The sequence below is a fragment of the Glandiceps talaboti genome, chromosome 2 (genome assembly GCF_964340395.1).
Source record: "Glandiceps talaboti chromosome 2, keGlaTala1.1, whole genome shotgun sequence".
In the NCBI taxonomy this organism is placed as follows: Eukaryota; Metazoa; Hemichordata; class Enteropneusta; family Spengelidae; genus Glandiceps; species Glandiceps talaboti.
Genome location: NC_135550.1, coordinates 1616404 through 1634910, shown reverse-complemented (window position 1 = coordinate 1634910; position 18507 = coordinate 1616404). Strand labels below are relative to the sequence as shown.

Here is an 18507-nt window from a genome sequence, read left to right as displayed (position 1 = left end):
GCATAACGGCCAGTTTCGCATGTGAAGATTCAATGCTGTATTATCCAATCCCATATTGTATTTAAGCAGACCATACATATGTTGTATCTCCACGTAGACAATTGTGCTGAATACATGTTATAGATTTAAAGCAATCATTTGCCCAAGTTTTGAATTTGGGATCATTCCTAGATATATGATACCCACACTGGCTGTAAACCTACGGTAGACGAGGGGGACAATTCCGCGCTCTCAATGACTGGGCGTTTCAAAGCAATTTCCGCGCTCTCAATGATTGGGCGTTCAAGGCAATTTCCGCGCTCTCAATGAACGAGTTCAAAGCAATTTCAGCTCTCTCAATGATAGAGTTCAAAGCAATTTCAGCTCTCTCAATGATAAGAGTTTCAAAGCAATTTCCGCGATGTCAGACATTTCCGCAACAGAAACGATTTCTCTGACAGAAGCGATTTCCCAGACGTACAGAAGTGGAATCCCCACAAGTCACGTGTTAGTGACCCGGAAGTACATGTAACTGGTAAAAATTGTGGACACAGTGACGGTGCCTGTGTGTACACATTGTCATTGATAACTACAGTAGGTATTGTCAGAGATAGCTATAGTAACATGTATTGTCACAGATAACTATAGTAACAGGTATTGCATCCATGGCCAGAAGTCATATATTTTGCAGGAAATACATTTTTACATTTAACTCATGCACGTTTTACATTTTTTTTAACAGAAGTTAGAAATCATTTTTTACATTCTCTGATCGACTGCACGAAATACATTCTGTGTCTGTACTCAAGTTTATATAGTGTATGTTCTGCCATACACAAGGTCAATCGAACAGCTTGGTGTGACGGAGAGGGTTTTTCACGCTTATCGAAGGCTTGCTAACGCTACCACTTATTAGCTTTCGTAGGCAATCTATTCTAGTGTTTTATTAGGTGTTAAATATCAGAGTTTTTCGTGTACTTTCCACGAGTTCGTCACACTATTTTTTTCTCTTTAACATAATAATGACGGTTCTAGTGGCACCCCCCCCCCCCCGAAAAAAATGCCCCGGAGAAAGGCCTCAGGTGGGATAATTACATACTAGGGCAGGGTCGAAAGTGGCCCTGTTTATGAGTTAATAACTGTTTATTTAGAAATCAAATCCCATGTTTATCGCACTTCGTTTTTTCTAAAATTTCATTTCATTATCAATATTTCAGTCTTTATCAGCATGTTTGAAATGAAAGTGTATGTGTATTTCAATACTGTAGGCGTGATTTGGGGCATTTATCCTACGGGTTGTTTGTCTGGGGGCGTAGTGTCCTGTTACCAATAATCACAACATCATAGTCCTTTCATCTTACACAAATATCAATTTCTTGATAACTTTCATATATACTGACTGCAACCAATGTTGGAATAGTTGTTTCAACATTCTGATGACAACACGTGAAGTCTATCCTCGATACTCTGTCTGCATACTGACTAGGTGCGTGACTAACGACGTCTTAGTGAAATCCCAATCTATCCAGATATGATGTGATTCGTTTCTGACGTAATTTCAAACCATGATTACATGTTTAAACAATCAACATTTGAAATTACATGTGAATTTGGAACTTAGTGTTTTAGGTGTTGATATCGAAATTCGAACTTTCGTTTTTTGAAACGCAATCAAAAACAACGTTTCACGTTTCAACGTTTTACTGGAAAGTTAGGGACACCTTTTACTCGTACTATCTACAGTTTCTATGAAGTTTGCAGGTTGTTTACTAAAAATGATATCAAAGCGAAGATCAAAGGAAAGCAAAGACAACAAGTAACAGATACCGTTGGAATATGAACATATCCTTTTGGACGTCCTAAATGTACAAATAAATTGTAAATTTGTAATCAGATGTTTGGGGTGGGACCTCGTTTATGGCGCATATTGCATGACTAACTGACACCAGCCATCCATCCCATACAGTGACGGTTGTTTGTACATTATACAAGAATTGTTTTTAGGTAGTGAGTTATCGTCGGCATTATTTTTTCTTCAATCAAATGTATTTATTGTGATGTCATACCGACGATGTTATACAGTTTAAATGTATGTGTGTTGTTACCTAGACGGGGATGGGGAGGGGCCGGCTGCGTAACTAGACTGTGTAAAATAAAATAAGATGACTCTGCTGAGACTTCCAAATCCAAACGGTAAACCCAAACTCTAGACATTCCACACACCCAAAAACTTACAGAGCTCGAGACCCTTGATCTTAATACTTAAGACGGCACTTCGCACAAAACCCCTACCCCTTTCCAGCACATTTTGGGTGAATCGACGTAACATAGTCATTACTATACGTTTGTGTTAAACCTCAGACCACTATGAACACAAGGTTGCCGAGCTTAGAATATTATTAAACCAGTATTCTGACATGATAGTTTATTATACCCTATGTGTGAATTCCTCGTACTCAAAGTGGGGCTATCGATTTGTTGTGCCACGTCATGCCCGATGATCGACGGGATATTAACGAAGACGTCCGGTTCGCTTCCCTGCGATGTCTCTTTGAGTCGAGCCTAGTGGCACAAATGTTACAATAATGTAACGATAAAAAGTGCACAGCTGAGAAAAGTGAAACATGGTTCATGTTTTGATTATCGATGAGGCTCAAAAAATGGATGTTCAAAAATCGATATCAACATCCAAAAATCAACTTCGAAATTACTTGTATTTCTAAATGTCGATTGCTTAAAAACGTATTCATGGTTTGAAAACGAATCATATCATCTCTGCATGGATAAATAGGATTTTACTTGGACGTCGTTAGTCACGCACCCGACTATCTTTCAATCTCAAACTATTGGAAGTCTCAGATTGATACACCATAAATACATTTGCGAAGTGTCTGGGCTACATAATTTTAGTCATTCAAGGACATATAAAATTGATATTACATATAGTGGACATAAATGAGTTACAAATTGCTGTCGTGTTCTGCAACATTTTCTGCTGAAGACATTTTTATTTTTCATGAACATCAACTGGCATTTGTAAAGTGATTATTTCTCCCTCAAGCATACTAAGTGCATTGTTACAATTTATGGATGGGGTGCAAATCTTTCTAAAATTCTTGCATACAACAATTGAGCTTCTGCATGACTCCTCCAAATTCTGTACTTGTGTGTACACATGAAACATATGTCACTAACAACGCTTCTGCATGACTCAGCCAAATTCCGCGGAAATTGCTTGAACGCCCAGTCATTAAGAGCGCGGAAATTGCTTTGAACGCCCAGTCATTGAGAGCGCGGAAATTGCTTTGAACGCCCAGTCATTGAGAGCGCGGAAATTGCTTTGAACGCTCAGTCATTGAGAGCGCGGAAATTGCTTTGAATTCTGTCATTGAGAGCGCGGAAATTGCTTTGAACGTCCATGTCATTGAGAGCGCGGAAATGTCCCCCTCGTCCACCGTACAAGTCTATGGATTATGATACACACACTGGCTGTAAACCAAGTCTATGCATGCATATGATACACACACTGGCTGTAAACCAAGTCTATGCATGCATATGATACATACACTGGCTGTAAACCAAGTCTATGCATGCATATGATACACACACTGGCTGTAAACCAAGTCTATGCATGCATATGATACATACACTGGCTGTAAACCAAGTCTATGCATGCATATGATACACACACTGGCTGTAAACCAAGTCTATGCATGCATATGATACATACACTGGCTGTAAACCAAGTCTATGCATGCATATGATACATACACTGGCTGTAAACCAAGTCTATGCATGCATATGATACATACACTGGCTGTAAACCAAGTCTATGGATGCATATGATACATACACTGGCTGTAAACCAAGTCTATGCATGCATATGATACATAAACTGGCTGTAAACCAAGTCTATGCATGCATATGATACACACACTGGCTGTAAATCCAAGTCTGTGCATACATATATTGTACAGTCAGCCGATGTTGATGATAACTTAACTGTTAACATCACAGCATTGCACTTTATTTCACTGCAGTGTTCAGAGATCATAGCCACCATACTAGTTTAGAATTTTAAGCTGTTGTTGATTATTTGTTTCATTCTCAGCACTGACCTTCCCATCGCACGGTGACAGTAATGTTGAACCATACTACGAACCCGATTACACCACATCCGATCAGGTATGATTATTGAATTGACCTTTGACCTTCTCAATTTTACACCCTTGATGTGTGTATTCCAACGTCCATGTATTTACGTCGTCGTAAACTACAGCCTCTTTTACGGCACCGTCCAAGACCCAGCGCCAAGAGGCCGTGGTTTCATTCACATACAAAGGCGTTGTTCATCAACACTACAACCAATCAGATTGCCTTATATATACCACGTGATATACAGTGCCTTGGCATGATACTGATTTGGCCAAGTTGAGATCTTGTTGCTGAAATTTAATTTTGTCACCCTACAAACAAGATTGGAATTATATGAACAGAAAATAATGACTTATAAATCTTGCCAGGAAGTGTCAAATAGGGTTTATGAGATTTCACTGATGCTGCGTACCGTCAGTTACGATAGTGACTGAGTTTGTAGCAAGTTACTACTATTACTTGGTGCGATGCCCGTATATCAATGAAACAATTACACTTTCCTCGTTCTTGCTTTATGCTCTTTAACTCCTTCAACTGTTTGTTATCCTATTGGTTTTGGAGGCTTTCGAATCGTCCCCGTTCACGTAAGCATTTACTCAGTGCATGCAGGAAGGACTGTTCAGTTAGGGAGCCTTCAGTAATTACAAGGGGGGGGGGGGCGGAGAATCAGGCCGAGCTGTTGTGTAATAAAATGTGACCCACCCCGAGTCCGTTGTGCTAAAAAATGACCCTGAATTTCCTTTCTCTAAAATATGACCTTTCCCCTGTTGAAATATTCCAAAAACATGGATTAAATGCCATCAGACATGGAAAACGACACTAGTTCCAGAATCAATGGTTTAAAGGAATTAATCCCACTGTTGCCACCACGTTGAAAGTTTGAAAGCAATGGTTATTTCCCCAAATACGACCACCACATGATATTACATGTGTTTGGATCTCATTGGCTGAGTTGCAAGCCAGAATGATAACTCCACAACCAGATGGGCATTGGGACTGAGGTCAACATTTCTCTAACATCATCCCTGATACCATACCCAACTGTTCCCGTTTTACTCGTGTGAGACCTACTTCTCTCCTCACTATATGCCATATGGTTGTCAGCAGCGATTTGATGATATGGTCTGAGATTATGATACCTAGCCCTAACCCTCAGCCATAATTTAAGGCAACATTGGGCTGTTCATTACAATTGATAAGGACAGTATGGTATTGTAAAGGTGAAACATGTTTTGAGCACATCATATCCATAGCTCATAACAATGGAATGTGCAGTGTCAACAATCAAAATCGTATTAATTTTTGAGGGCTCATTAAGTGTGCTCCTACCGGCTATATTTCATTGAGTGTATGCATAGAGCCATAGTTTAAGGTATATTTGGGCTGTTCATTGCAATTGTTACAAGGATGCTAAACACAAGGCCCATTCAATGTAACATAATGCCCGATGGATCCTAACTGGGGGTCGGTGGATTTTATATATCATATTCAAACGACAGGTATTTTTTGATCGTGACCCAGTGTGGACTGCTTGACTGTCTGGTAAATACTTTAGAAGATCCGGGATAGCACTATAATATAATTATTGACTACACAGGGTAGATATATTCCAAATTGGTTTAATAGTATCTTGACTGGACAGTGAAAGGTAGTGGGAAAGCTTGAGAAGTGAATATGTACACCTTTCACGGTCCAAGCCCTGGAGGTTTTTACTCTTAAAGCCAATGTTTAGGCTACTCGGACCCTTTCAAGCAATAACCTCAAAGCTTTACAAGACAGCACAATCAAGTATCAGAAACTATTCTTTATAACTTACACAGGGTTGAAATATGTTCTTAAAAAGTTAAATGGCATCATTAGCACATCTAATGGTAGTATCATCGGTAGGGGAGATTTGGAGTTTTAAGGCAATTTTAGACTATTTTGGGAAACATTTCACATCTTTAAAAGACAATGTCATCTAAAATTAGCACAGGGTGAAAATATTTAAGAAACGTTTAATACCATTATGACAGTAAAAAGGTTGCAATTGGTTGAATGCATGAGTGACCTCTAGGGGCTTTTCCCAGGCAGATCTGGAGGTTTTTTGTTTATATTAAGGCAATTTTTAGGTTATTCATAGCCTTTGAAGTAATATTTCCAAGCTTTGAAAAGCTAACGTAAATGTAAGTTTTAAATGAGTTTCCCATGTCACATAAAATGGACCTGTAACATTGGTATAGGGGCATTAATATTGCATGTATAGTAAAGTCACAGGTAACTTTATTAGGTGGTCATACCTAGTGTATACTAGAAACTGGAATCTGATGAGATGTGGTGATTTGTAGCGTCAATAACATGTAGTGTCCAAAACAGAAAGTGTATTAATCCATTCTGACAAGTTCATACTTAAGAGTAAAACAATTTGGATTCACTTCTTTTATAAACTATGAAGATTACCATTACGAAACCTTCAACTTCACTTTTGCCCCAAAGCATTGATTGTGAAACAGCCAAGCATTTACATGACATGTTCTGTAACTAGTGTGGTTGCTTGGTAATACATGTATATGTATATGTATAGTTATGTTTGAACTTGGCAATTCCGAAAATACGCACAGCTGCCGGTCAATTTTCCATCAGGTTTTCAGGCACAAAATTGTGGAACAGTTTGCCAACAGAAACAAGCGACCTATCGGTCAGAATAGCTCCGCTGTTTTTTTTTTTAATTTAATTTTTTATTTTGGTGACATGTAGAAGTGGTTCAGGTCTTCAGCTCTTCACTATGCAGTTTTGTTTTAGCGATGCAATAAAGTGGTTAGTGGTTTCATATGATGTCTCACTATAAAACACATTTTACACAGAAGTTGGTAATGTATTGTACTTTTATACCATAGTCACCATTTTATGACAAAAATCTACTGTTATGAAAAATTGCACAAAATCTCAGAAAAAAATGACTGGGAAATGCACACAAGAAAAAGAAAAAAAGAGGATTTTGAGGTTGGCTATAAATAATTCCAGTGTCTTACAGCTGTAACCCTGGAAAATTTTAATGATGAATGAAATAAACTAGGGATCTAAAATAATTTTGAGGCAATTTGAATTTCAATTTTCTAACAAATTTACAAAGTCAACAACATTCAACTTGTACTAGTTGTGGTAGATATATATAGGGAAGAAATGTATTAATCGCCATCTTAGTTTCCGTACGGCGACAATCTCAAGTACCCGGAAGAGAGTCATTCTCAGCCATACGTTACAGTGGTAACACTCGTTCATGTTCGGTTACCTTTCACAAAGAAAACACAACGAAATGGTTGAAATGATCTTTTTTTTTATTTCTTTTCATCACAACAACAAAATCTGCGTGTTCAAAAGTGTTGTAAACTAAACCAGAAAGAATTATCGGACTGGCTAAACTTCCCGATGAACTGGAGTAAGGTCCTACTACTTCCAAGTAAGCCTCGATAGTACTATTGTCACAGATGACATATTTATATTTCAGTAAACTTAATATTTTAACAACATCGCATGTCCTAGTTTGACTGAAAGGTCAATAGACTGTCTCAAGGATATCGGATTTAGACCACACAGGATTCCAAGCATACTCGAATACATGAGACGACGGTCTGCATTTCATAAATATCTAGGATTCATAGTGATCATTCATCAATGTTTTAAAAATACTTTTAGGGTATGGTCACGCCCAGAAATAATTATTTGGCCATTGGCCATGCGTTATGTATATTTAGACTTTAAGGACGTCACAATAAAGCACACTGCATGGGGACGGACAGGCACTTCAGTTTTGGTAGGGAGACTTGGCTTCGCGGGAAGTCAATGAACGAGGCACTATGCTGGGTGTTTGCCTTCGTCTCGAGTGTAGATTTATACACAAACTGTGTAGTCTGAGCTAATTCCCTTTAAAGTTCAAGTGTGATCCTGGTACGTGCATACAGAAGTTGAGTCAGATATGAGATATGAGAGTGATTCGGGTGTTATTACTTGGTCTATCAGCTGTGTGCGAAGATCAGTAGTAATATTGGTGGCGATCCGGGGCTCGAACAACAGAAAGTAATATTGATGGAGATCCGGGGCTTGAACAACCATTTGTGTGTATAATGAACCAAGTTTGAACCTTACGAAGACTAACCGACAACCTTTAAGAAGAAAAGCACAACCCCACTGGGTGAGTAAAACAAATTAACACTGTAACGAAGAAACAATGATGCATGAGAAGAAAAAGTTTGTACAAAAAGGGATGCGGAGAAGATTCAAGAACTTTTCGAAAGGAAACGCTAACGATTATGTTCCAATGGTGGGAATGCTACTCGAACTAGAACTGATAACATCGCAGTAACGGAATATAAAATTGCAGAAGGAGAGAATGTGTCAGAAAGCGTCGAATTTTGAATAACGAGATAACGATAAAGACTATGACAAACTTTAAGTGAAGCCATCAACGCGACCAACTGACATTCGATTCCTACAAGCACGAGTATGAAGAACACTTTAATTTTCAACAAAAAATATCGGACGCTTATACAGAACGCAGCAGTTTGCATGTGAAATACATATTTAAGACTTTTGATGGACAAAGAACTCATTAATCATACGGTAGTATTTTTTTTAAAGATTGACATTATTATTATTGCTCAATTCATTTCTATTCACGATCAGCGAGTTTGTTACTGTGTGTACAAAGCTAATCATGAGAGACATGTGTAAGAAATAATAATTGTATGCTCGATTTAGTTTGACGACGAACAATTCTGGGAATCTATTTTCTTACCACAACCATTTCAGTGATGCTGTTTTACATCTCAATGGTCGCGTACAAGCAGGAAGAATATTATTGATTTATCTATGGAGAAAATTTTAGTTTTAATAAGGATATTTCTTGAAGTATGGAGTATTGGAAACTCCTCGAAGTTTTGTTGACTCTGAGTTGTAGTGAGCCGAAAACGCTAAAGATAAATGCGTTGCTCACACGTTGAGTCTGATTTTGTGATGTAAGGTTCCTATGGTAAAGGAAGGAACCAAATTGATATAGTATTTTATTGAATCTGCTGTACAAGATAACTATTTGAATTCGAATTTGGGTGTAAAACAGAGATCCGACCGAAATGAGCTGTGTTAATGTCTATACAAATTTCCTTTCAAATTCCGCAAGAATTTATGAAATTCCTCAGAAAGGACCATTATCACTTGAGCTGTGTGTATAATTTCTAGTGGTATTGATTCAAAGGGTATATTGAATTGCAATGAGAGAAAATTGCCAACCTACTTATGGTCAATCAGGTTACTTGTAATGAAAACTAAATTGACTTATTGGATTAATATTACTGGTCTTAATAGTTCTGTACAAGTCGTTAACATACTGAAGATGTCAAATTTTAAACATGGATGAACAGCTAAGATGCCTGTAATGTTTAAATAATGACGTAGGGTTTCTTACACGACAATGATGGTGTTGGCGCAACTGACTTCTCTTGATGACTGTAACAGCTGATTAGTTAGTGTAACTTAAGGATAGCTGTAAGACAATACATTTAGGTCAGTGTTCTTGATAGCTGATATCAGGGTGAAATCACAAGTTACTGGACTTAGATTACTTGAATAACATTGACTGGTTAATTTTGACTTCACTAAACAAAGACGACGTCACTGACACACACTTTTATGCTACACCATTTTTTTTCATAATATTGATTTCGTCTGCAGTTAAAGATTCAATTTGGAATATGATCACGAATATGGCATGCTGACCATTTGTCAGTGACAATTTTCAATATTGGCGTGATGAAATATTTAAGAGTTAATATTTATACATAGCATAGATATTTAATGTCATCATTTGATTTTACGAGACAGATACCTACATTCCTTTCAGATAGGAATACTTATGTTATAATTTAGTAATGTACACGATGAATCGGGTATAACTTGGTCAACATTAAAACATTCTCCTATTTATATTTCTTTATGTTCAACTTTTAAATGCTGCAGATATAATATTCCTAGCAAAGTTCTTTAGACCTGAGAATTCTATTGATGACTGTACTTGTCTGGTAGTGTTAATGAAAATAGAGGGGGCCCGAACAGTACGTTATGGATGGTCATATCTATCAGTATGATTGTGTGAATGATTGAAAAAGACTGGCCAGTCGAACGTATGTTTGTGATGTGATTGAGAAGTACACAATTCAATAGCCAACTCAGGATATAATTATTCTACGATTCAATTTTCTAATTATCTGTGATGTCTCTCTTTGATGTCATTTATTCATTAAAGTACATGTTGACGAAACAAGTATATCTGGTTCGGAATTTGAGATTTTAGCAATCTTAGTTTTTCAAGGGTCGTATAAATTTTACATTTCTAACACTTCATACGAAACAGCATTAATTACTTCTTTTCAATTTTCATTTATGAAGGGTAAATTATTTTTTAGATATTTTAGTCTGTAACGAGGGCGTTACAAATTTTGGAAAGAGGGGAAAGTGTCACAGATGACATATTTATATTTCAGTAAACTTAATATTTTAACAACATCGCATGTCCTAGTTTGACTGAAAGGTCAATAGACTGTCTCAAGGATATCGGATTTAGACCACACAGGATTCCAAGCATACTCGAATACATGAGACGACGGTCTGCATTTCATAAATATCTAGGATTCATAGTGATCATTCATCAATGTTTTAAAAATACTTTTAGGGTATGGTCACGCCCAGAAATAATTATTTGGCCATTGGCCATGCGTTATGTATATTTAGACTTTAAGGACGTCACAATAAAGCACACTGCATGGGGACGGACAGGCACTTCAGTTTTGGTAGGGAGACTTGGCTTCGCGGGAAGTCAATGAACGAGGCACTATGCTGGGTGTTTGCCTTCGTCTCGAGTGTAGATTTATACACAAACTGTGTAGTCTGAGCTAATTCCCTTTAAAGTTCAAGTGTGATCCTGGTACGTGCATACAGAAGTTGAGTCAGATATGAGATATGAGAGTGATTCGGGTGTTATTACTTGGTCTATCAGCTGTGTGCGAAGATCAGTAGTAATATTGGTGGCGATCCGGGGCTCGAACAACAGTAGTAATATTGGTGGCGATCCGGGGCTCGAACAACAGTAGTAATATTGGTGGCGATCCGGGGCTTGAACAACAGTAGTAATACTATAGTACGTGAGAAAATCGTCTCAAACTAGCGATACAAATTTCAAAATATAACTTGACATGTCTTCATTTGTTAGAGTTATACAATTCAAGACGGGTTTTCACTCGAAAATAACAATTCTGTGAATAATGACACTCTGAACGCAGCGATTTCTCGGACGATGTTACCACTGTAACGTATGGCTGACAACGACTTGCTTCCGGGTTAGTCCCTCGTGTATACGGGTGGATTGTCGGCGATTAATACATACATCGTCTGATATTTTAATTCACAGTGTTTCTTGTGACCGGCGCCTGTCAGCAGACTCTGCCATTTTTTTCATCATTCCATTGTATTTAAACCTTGTACTTGACATTTCGCAATATTTATAATTCTCAACAAAATACCTCAACATGCCTCACTTCGCTCGTACTCAAAGCAGCCCCGCTCGGTATGATCACTGACACTGATGACATGATGAGAGAGAACCTTTTCGGATTTACATGTAAAACGGGGAAAGATACGCAAAACATAATGCAAAGTCTGAAGCCAAATTAAAGTTGTAATTATTTTAATTATTTTTACTTGCCAAATATTTGCATTTTGGAAAGGCAAGACACGTTCATGTCGTTTAACTTTACATGTGAACTGTCGGCCATAACTTCAACCGCATGCTTGGCATGCCCTTCCTTACGCAAGTTGTCTGAATTCTGGTTCACTGTCATTCCAAATTGCACGACAATATAGAATTAACCACAAGTTACATGTTATCTGAAAACATCACACTTTTATAGTGGGTCTGAAGTGTGATTTTAGTGAGTACCAAGAACGTCCTGTGTTGATACTCAAGATACTTGCTGTGGAAAATCGCTCGGTCAAATGAGGTCACCTACAGCTTCTGGTCGAATCAGGATAGAGTATGCAAATGAGGATGTTGCGGACTGGCTGATTATGTAGAAGGGTGCAGAATTGGATTTGAAGTTTACAACCCTGTTTCGAACAAACGCTTGTCATTTGGGCGCCCAATGCGTAGAATTATGACTATAGCACATATTACATTGCTTGTTTGACGTCAATAGTGTCTTTTGAAAAGTGGCAGTTTACTTAAGTCTCGTCGACTGATTTCCAATATGGCGTCGGTCATTATGCTCATTAACATATTCATTTTTTTTTCAAATTACAAAAAAAAAATCATAAAAAATAAAAATGAGGATGTGCTGACTTGAAATTAACAAATCTGAGTAAGCTACCCCCTGCGCATCAACACGCCAGATATCAAAGCAATCTAATAAGAGGTTTTCAAGGAGTTGATGAAAATGACATTTTATGAAAAAAAATTATAAAAAATTGAAAATGGCACAGATCAACTTGGCATGAACAAATCTGAATAGCCTCCCCCCAGGGAACATGCACACCAAATATCGAAGAATTCCGACTGTCACTTCCGGAGTAGATAGTAAAAATATAACAGTTTGACGGACACCTATGATTGACTCTACTCTCTATACCTCAATACCCACCTATACCTAAAGCTACGCTTTTCAGCTTTCGCTGACAGCGGAGCTAATGAAATGTCTCACATCAAAACATCTGTTCAGGATAGCTTTTAAAGAGTATCTACTTGACGAAATTTAAACTAGTGAATATAATACATATTCTTGCATTGTTAGCTCGTTTTTGATATTTTCTCCCATTATATTTTTTCTTCTAGTTCTGTGTAGCCCTTATTGTTATTGATGCATAACCCTGAGGTGGAGCCAAACTTGATTAGCGAAAAGCTATTTTTTTACTCCAAATTGCCAATCTGTTTATTTATTCCCTGTCATTTTGTAATTGTAACTTACTTTAAAAATTGGCAATAAAATGAATGAATGAATGAATGAACTCTTACGTGAAGTAATATTAAAGAATTGATGTAAGAAACAAGGTCAAGAACAAATAATTATTTACATGTACCACATTACAGACAAGGCTATACGCCATTGTAGAAAAGGATTTTTTCTTCCATCACAATCCAAAACACAATGACCCTCAATCCACAACTTTCAAAACAGCATGACCCCCTCCCCCCTCCCCGCCAATTTCCAATCCACTGCGCCCCCACCCCCACCAAAGAAAGTGACAGGTCCCTAAGTTAGCAGTTAGTCAAAGTAAAATGTGACCCTCCCCTAATACCATTTTCTAAAATATGGCCCTCCCCCAAGAATAGATTGGTAAAATGTGACCCCCTAATTCCACAGCCCCCTCCACCTTGTAGTTACTGCAGGCTCCCTTACTAAGCTGAAACATTGCTTTCATAGCCCTAAGAAACAGAGCTTTATTTTTGCAGTGTCGCGGTTTGCGAGAATGACCTTGATGTATTTACTAAATCTACTTTCGTTACTTTCAGATCTTGGTTTACTTTGTTAGTGACAGATTTGGTCACATACCTGGATTTATGGGTTTATTCATTTCTGCCATATTTGCAGGTACACTTAGGTAAGGGAATTTCTCATATAAATTTGAAATAAAATTTGAAATAACTGAAGTTCCACTATGAGTTTTGTTACATTATTGTCTAATAAAATACCATATATACCAGAAAACCATCATTAGACTTTTGTCTCTAATCTCTCTTTTTTGCTTCGAATTAGCTCAGTATCTGGAGGTATCAATGCTCTTATTGCTGTCACTCTGGAGGATTTCGTGAAACCATGGCGACGGTGGAAAGCTAGATGCACTGGAAAACCACTTTATGTTAATGATAGAGTTGACATCATAGCTGCAAAAATACTGAGTATGTTTTACTGTTTACAAATGTACATGTATAGCTGAAAATATCATATCATTCATTGTGTATGAAAACCCACACCATCCATGAGCAGCATACACTGGCACGTGTCAATCTTCTGATCGTTCATGAGCAGCATACACTAGTCTAACACATGTCGGTCTTCTGATCGTTCATGAGCAGCATACACTAACACGTGTCAGTCTTCTGATCGTTCATGAGCAGCATACACTAACACATGTCGGTCTTCTGATCGTTCATGAGCAGCATACACTAACACGTGTCAGTCTTCTGATCGTTCATGAGCAGCATACACTAGCACGTGTCGGTCTTCTGATCGTTCATGAGCAGCATACACTAACACATGTCGGTCTTCTGATCGTTCATGAGCAGCATACACTAGCACGTGTCAATCTTCTGATCGTTCATGAGCAGCATACACTAGTCTAACACATGTCGGTCTTCTGATCGTTCATGAGCAGCATACACTAACACGTGTCAGTCTTCTGATCGTTCATGAGCAGCATACACTAACACATGTCGGTCTTCTGATCGTTCATGAGCAGCATACCCTAGCACGTGTCGGTCTTCTGATCGTTCATGAGCAGCATACACTAACACATGTCGGTCTTCTGATCGTTCATGAGCAGCATACACTAGCACGTGTCGGTCTTCTGATCGTTCATGAGCAGCATACACTAACACGTGTCGGTCTTCTGATCGTTCATGAGCAGCATACACTAACATATATGTGTTAGTCTTCTGATTTCTCTATGCCATCAATTGTCTATTGCATATACAGATTAACATTTAATTTTTTCTATATCATATTCTGTTGTCGGTGAATACTTTACATTATCAGTAGTGTATGTAATAGTATTGATAGAAAACTATGAAATTGTCAATATTAAAGAAAATAAAACCTCAGATATTACATACATTATTTTACAAATCTAATTCATCTTGGTATTGCAGCTATTGTTTATGGTTTGATTGCCATTGGTGTTGCCTACGTTGCTTCAAAATTGGATTCGTTGGTTGCTATGGGAAACACAATATTTGGGACAACAGGAGGTCCAATGCTTGGTGCTTTCTTACTTGGGCTTCTTTATAAGCGATCCACAGCATGGTGAGGGTCACTGCAATATCTTTAAGAAATACGAATTTATCGGACTGTCATTAATTATCATGATGATACCAATAAATAAATGTAAGCAGTGGGCACACAGTCTTGAAATTTACTTCGAAGTCTATGCATAGGTATTATAACCTATTCTTGTGATATCATAAATTTTTTGCCGGGTGTCCTATTCTTAGAACATCTGAATATTGAGCGAGTCGAGTTGTTCCAACATTCGGGAGGCGCCGGTCTGTCAACAATACATGAATAAAGGAGAGGTAGAGAATGAACCGTCGGTAAATGCTATGCTGAGTTCTAAACTGTGTTAATCAATTCGATTTTTAGGGCGACCATATGTGGTGTTGTTGTCAGTTTTGGCATGATATGTTGGATCTTCGTCGGAAGCTTACTGTATGCAGGTAGACTTGACGAAGCTCTGTCCATATATTCGGTACGTGTGCAAATAGCATCCAATATGGGTTGGTACAAAATACAGGTACAAGCCAGGTACAGGCCAGGCCAGGCCATGTATCAACTGAATATTTTTTTGGATTCACATTCAGATCCAAAGGTGAATCCGTCATTATATTTGGTATAGATTTTCGATTAGCTGTCATCTTATTTTTTCTCAGTAACCAGTTATCTTTGTTTTCAAAATTACCACACAATTAGTGTCTTCTGTTCTAGGAATTACATTCTGAAAGATAAATACAGATCTAGCAGGTGACTCTGATAAAACTGATAAAAACATCATGAACATTAATGCCCTCCATACGTCCTAGCTTTTTGTTGAGATGTGCATATTTATGCAAATGCCTTGAAGATGAAAAGGTCAAAGGTTATTCAGTGGGCAATATAACATGTATAGTAATTATCATTAGAATTTAACGAGTGAAACATTGTGTGTAATAATAAGAATATTTCAAATTTAGCCTTATATTAAATCTGTTTTATATGAATGTTCAAAATTATGCTTTAATAATTATATATTGATAGTTGATACATATACATATACATATACATATACATATACATATACATATACATATACATAGTCTCAATTACCAGCAAGGGTGGAACTCTCAGTGGCAAGAGTCTGGGTAATGAGACTAACATATACGTTGCATCAGAGGTCAATAAAATTTGGCACAAAAAATCAGGTTAGGTGATGTGTACATTCTATGCTTTGTAATTGTGGATTTACATCATTAGGTGTACATCTACCATTTATACTCACTTCTTTTGTATGCAATGTAACGAATAGGCTTTGATTTCTGCTTGTCTACTACACACTCTATGACACATCTAAATGTGCATGCTCCATGTGAGCGATAATTAAAATTGATAATTAATGGTTGTCAAGAAAGATATCATTTGGGCGGTTTGGACTATTATCATAAACGCTTTTAAGCAGAATGTGAACATATTTGAATACTTACATTGTTGAATTAGCATTTATAAAAGAGAAGGTGAAATTACATATTGCAAATATAAATTGCAAATAAAAACAGACAGATGGATCTTCGGAGGCAAATGTGAATGTGAAGAATCCCCCCCCCCCAAAAAAAAAAAATCAGGCTTTACCTGACCTGGTCTGGCCTGGCCAGGCCTGGCTTGTACCTGACCTGACCCTGTGTTTTGTACCGACCGATCCAATACGCTTTTGTTAGAAGTCAAGCGAAGCAAAATAATTCATCTATGCTAGTACAAAAACATTCTACCATTCATCAACCGCCAAACGTTCTTTATAAATTATCCCTCCATTTTGTTGTAGTGTAATAAGCTTCATGTTGAATAATCCCGTTTCATCTCTTTTTTTCAGTTGTCTTTCATGTGGTATGCCACTTTCAGTTGCACGATCGCAGTAGTGGTGGCTATTCCTTTCAGTGAAATACACAGATTTTTTTCAAAGTGTGAAAGAGAAAAGTCGAAGAGTGTTGACCCGGCTCTTCTTGCAGTGTTTCTACGGTAAGATATACTGAATTTCGAGTGGTTGTTGTTGTTGTTGTTGTTGTAGATATACTGAATTTCGAGTGGTTATTGTTGTTGCTGCTGCTGCTGGCGGTGGTGGTGGTGGTGGTGGTGGGGTGTTTAAACTGTAGTACATTTAGTACATTGTATAATAGTTATGAATGGGCACGTAATTTAAACTTCAGAAAGTGCACTGAAAATGGGAAATACCTTTGCTAAAGGTATTTATTTATTTATTTATTTATTTGTTTATTTATTGAATCCCTTTTGTATCAGGGGCTCACTAAGCATGTTAGGAGCAGCACTTACAGAAAACTAAAATACATACAGTGCTAAAAAATTACAGAAGATATGACTAGTATAATCACATACAGGAGCAAACAAAACAAAACAAACAAACCAAAGGGAGGTAAGAAGAGTGAACGAAAACAAATTACGCTTCAAATATTAGTCTAACCTCTAAACTATTATATATTATTTTTAACAAAATCTTTTCTGTTTTCAATTGCATCAATAAGATATTGTTTGATAAGTTTATCTATTTTGTTTACTTATAGACCTCATTGTAATGTTTCGTGGTATGCCGTGATGGGGCGCCCTCACATCACACATCGGTCAACCCCTAACAGCTCGTCTTGTTCATTTTTTGCCCATGATATTACACACTGATTCAGATTGTATTTGTATCATCTCCATCTTTGTTTTCATACAGGCCAAAGGGATGGAAGTCCAAATATGTTAAGAATGACAAAATGGGCGATGAAGAAACGGAAGAGAGTGATTCGGTTGACGTGATAGTGAAACCTTCTGATAATAAGGCATATGACGAGGAGAACAATATAAACACAAGACAACGCCAACATGCTTTTGCCAATGAAGATCTTGACAACAGCATGTCTGAAGACTTTTACAAGGATTATGGAAATCAAACGACAGAAATTTCACGTTTGTAATGTTTCACACAATTTGTTGTAATCTTGACATTTTCAATCGATTAATGTATATTATAAAGACTGGTATAAAGAGGTAATAGGTCAAATAATGTCAACATGTGGTTAACCCATCACATTGTGGCGTAGTGCACCACAACCAACCAACACGAGGCTCAGAACACTATGTAACTTGTTTGGATTTGTTTTCGTTTTTGTTTGTTTGTTTGTTTGTTTTTGTTTGTTTGTTTGTTTGTTTGTTTGTTTGTTTGTTTGTTTGTTCGCTGTTTTTTGGTGAATCGTTTGTTTCATGTACATGTGTAACAATAGAGGGGGTGACCTCTAATGTTAACGTAACCCTCCTCAAATGTATGTTACTCTCTCTCCACTCCGTACACGGGATCGACTTGGACTTTAGAGAATTAGACTACACACAATGT

General features: G+C 37.4%; 1 protein-coding gene across 1 annotated transcript in view; it reads left to right on the top strand.

Moving 5' to 3' along the window:
* The window catches only part of LOC144449219 (sodium-coupled monocarboxylate transporter 1-like), a 34404-nt gene extending 16167 nt beyond the window's left edge, over nucleotides 1-18237 (top strand). The window contains exons 9-15 of the mRNA XM_078139730.1: nucleotides 4091-4164; nucleotides 13667-13755; nucleotides 13911-14053; nucleotides 15023-15176; nucleotides 15513-15618; nucleotides 16990-17135; nucleotides 17851-18237. Coding sequence (XP_077995856.1) covers nucleotides 4091-4164; nucleotides 13667-13755; nucleotides 13911-14053; nucleotides 15023-15176; nucleotides 15513-15618; nucleotides 16990-17135; nucleotides 17851-18091 — 953 coding nt within the window. The 3' untranslated portion in view covers nucleotides 18092-18237. The remainder of the gene's footprint in view (nucleotides 1-4090; nucleotides 4165-13666; nucleotides 13756-13910; nucleotides 14054-15022; nucleotides 15177-15512; nucleotides 15619-16989; nucleotides 17136-17850) is intronic.
* The last annotated feature ends 270 nt before the right edge of the window (nucleotides 18238-18507 follow it).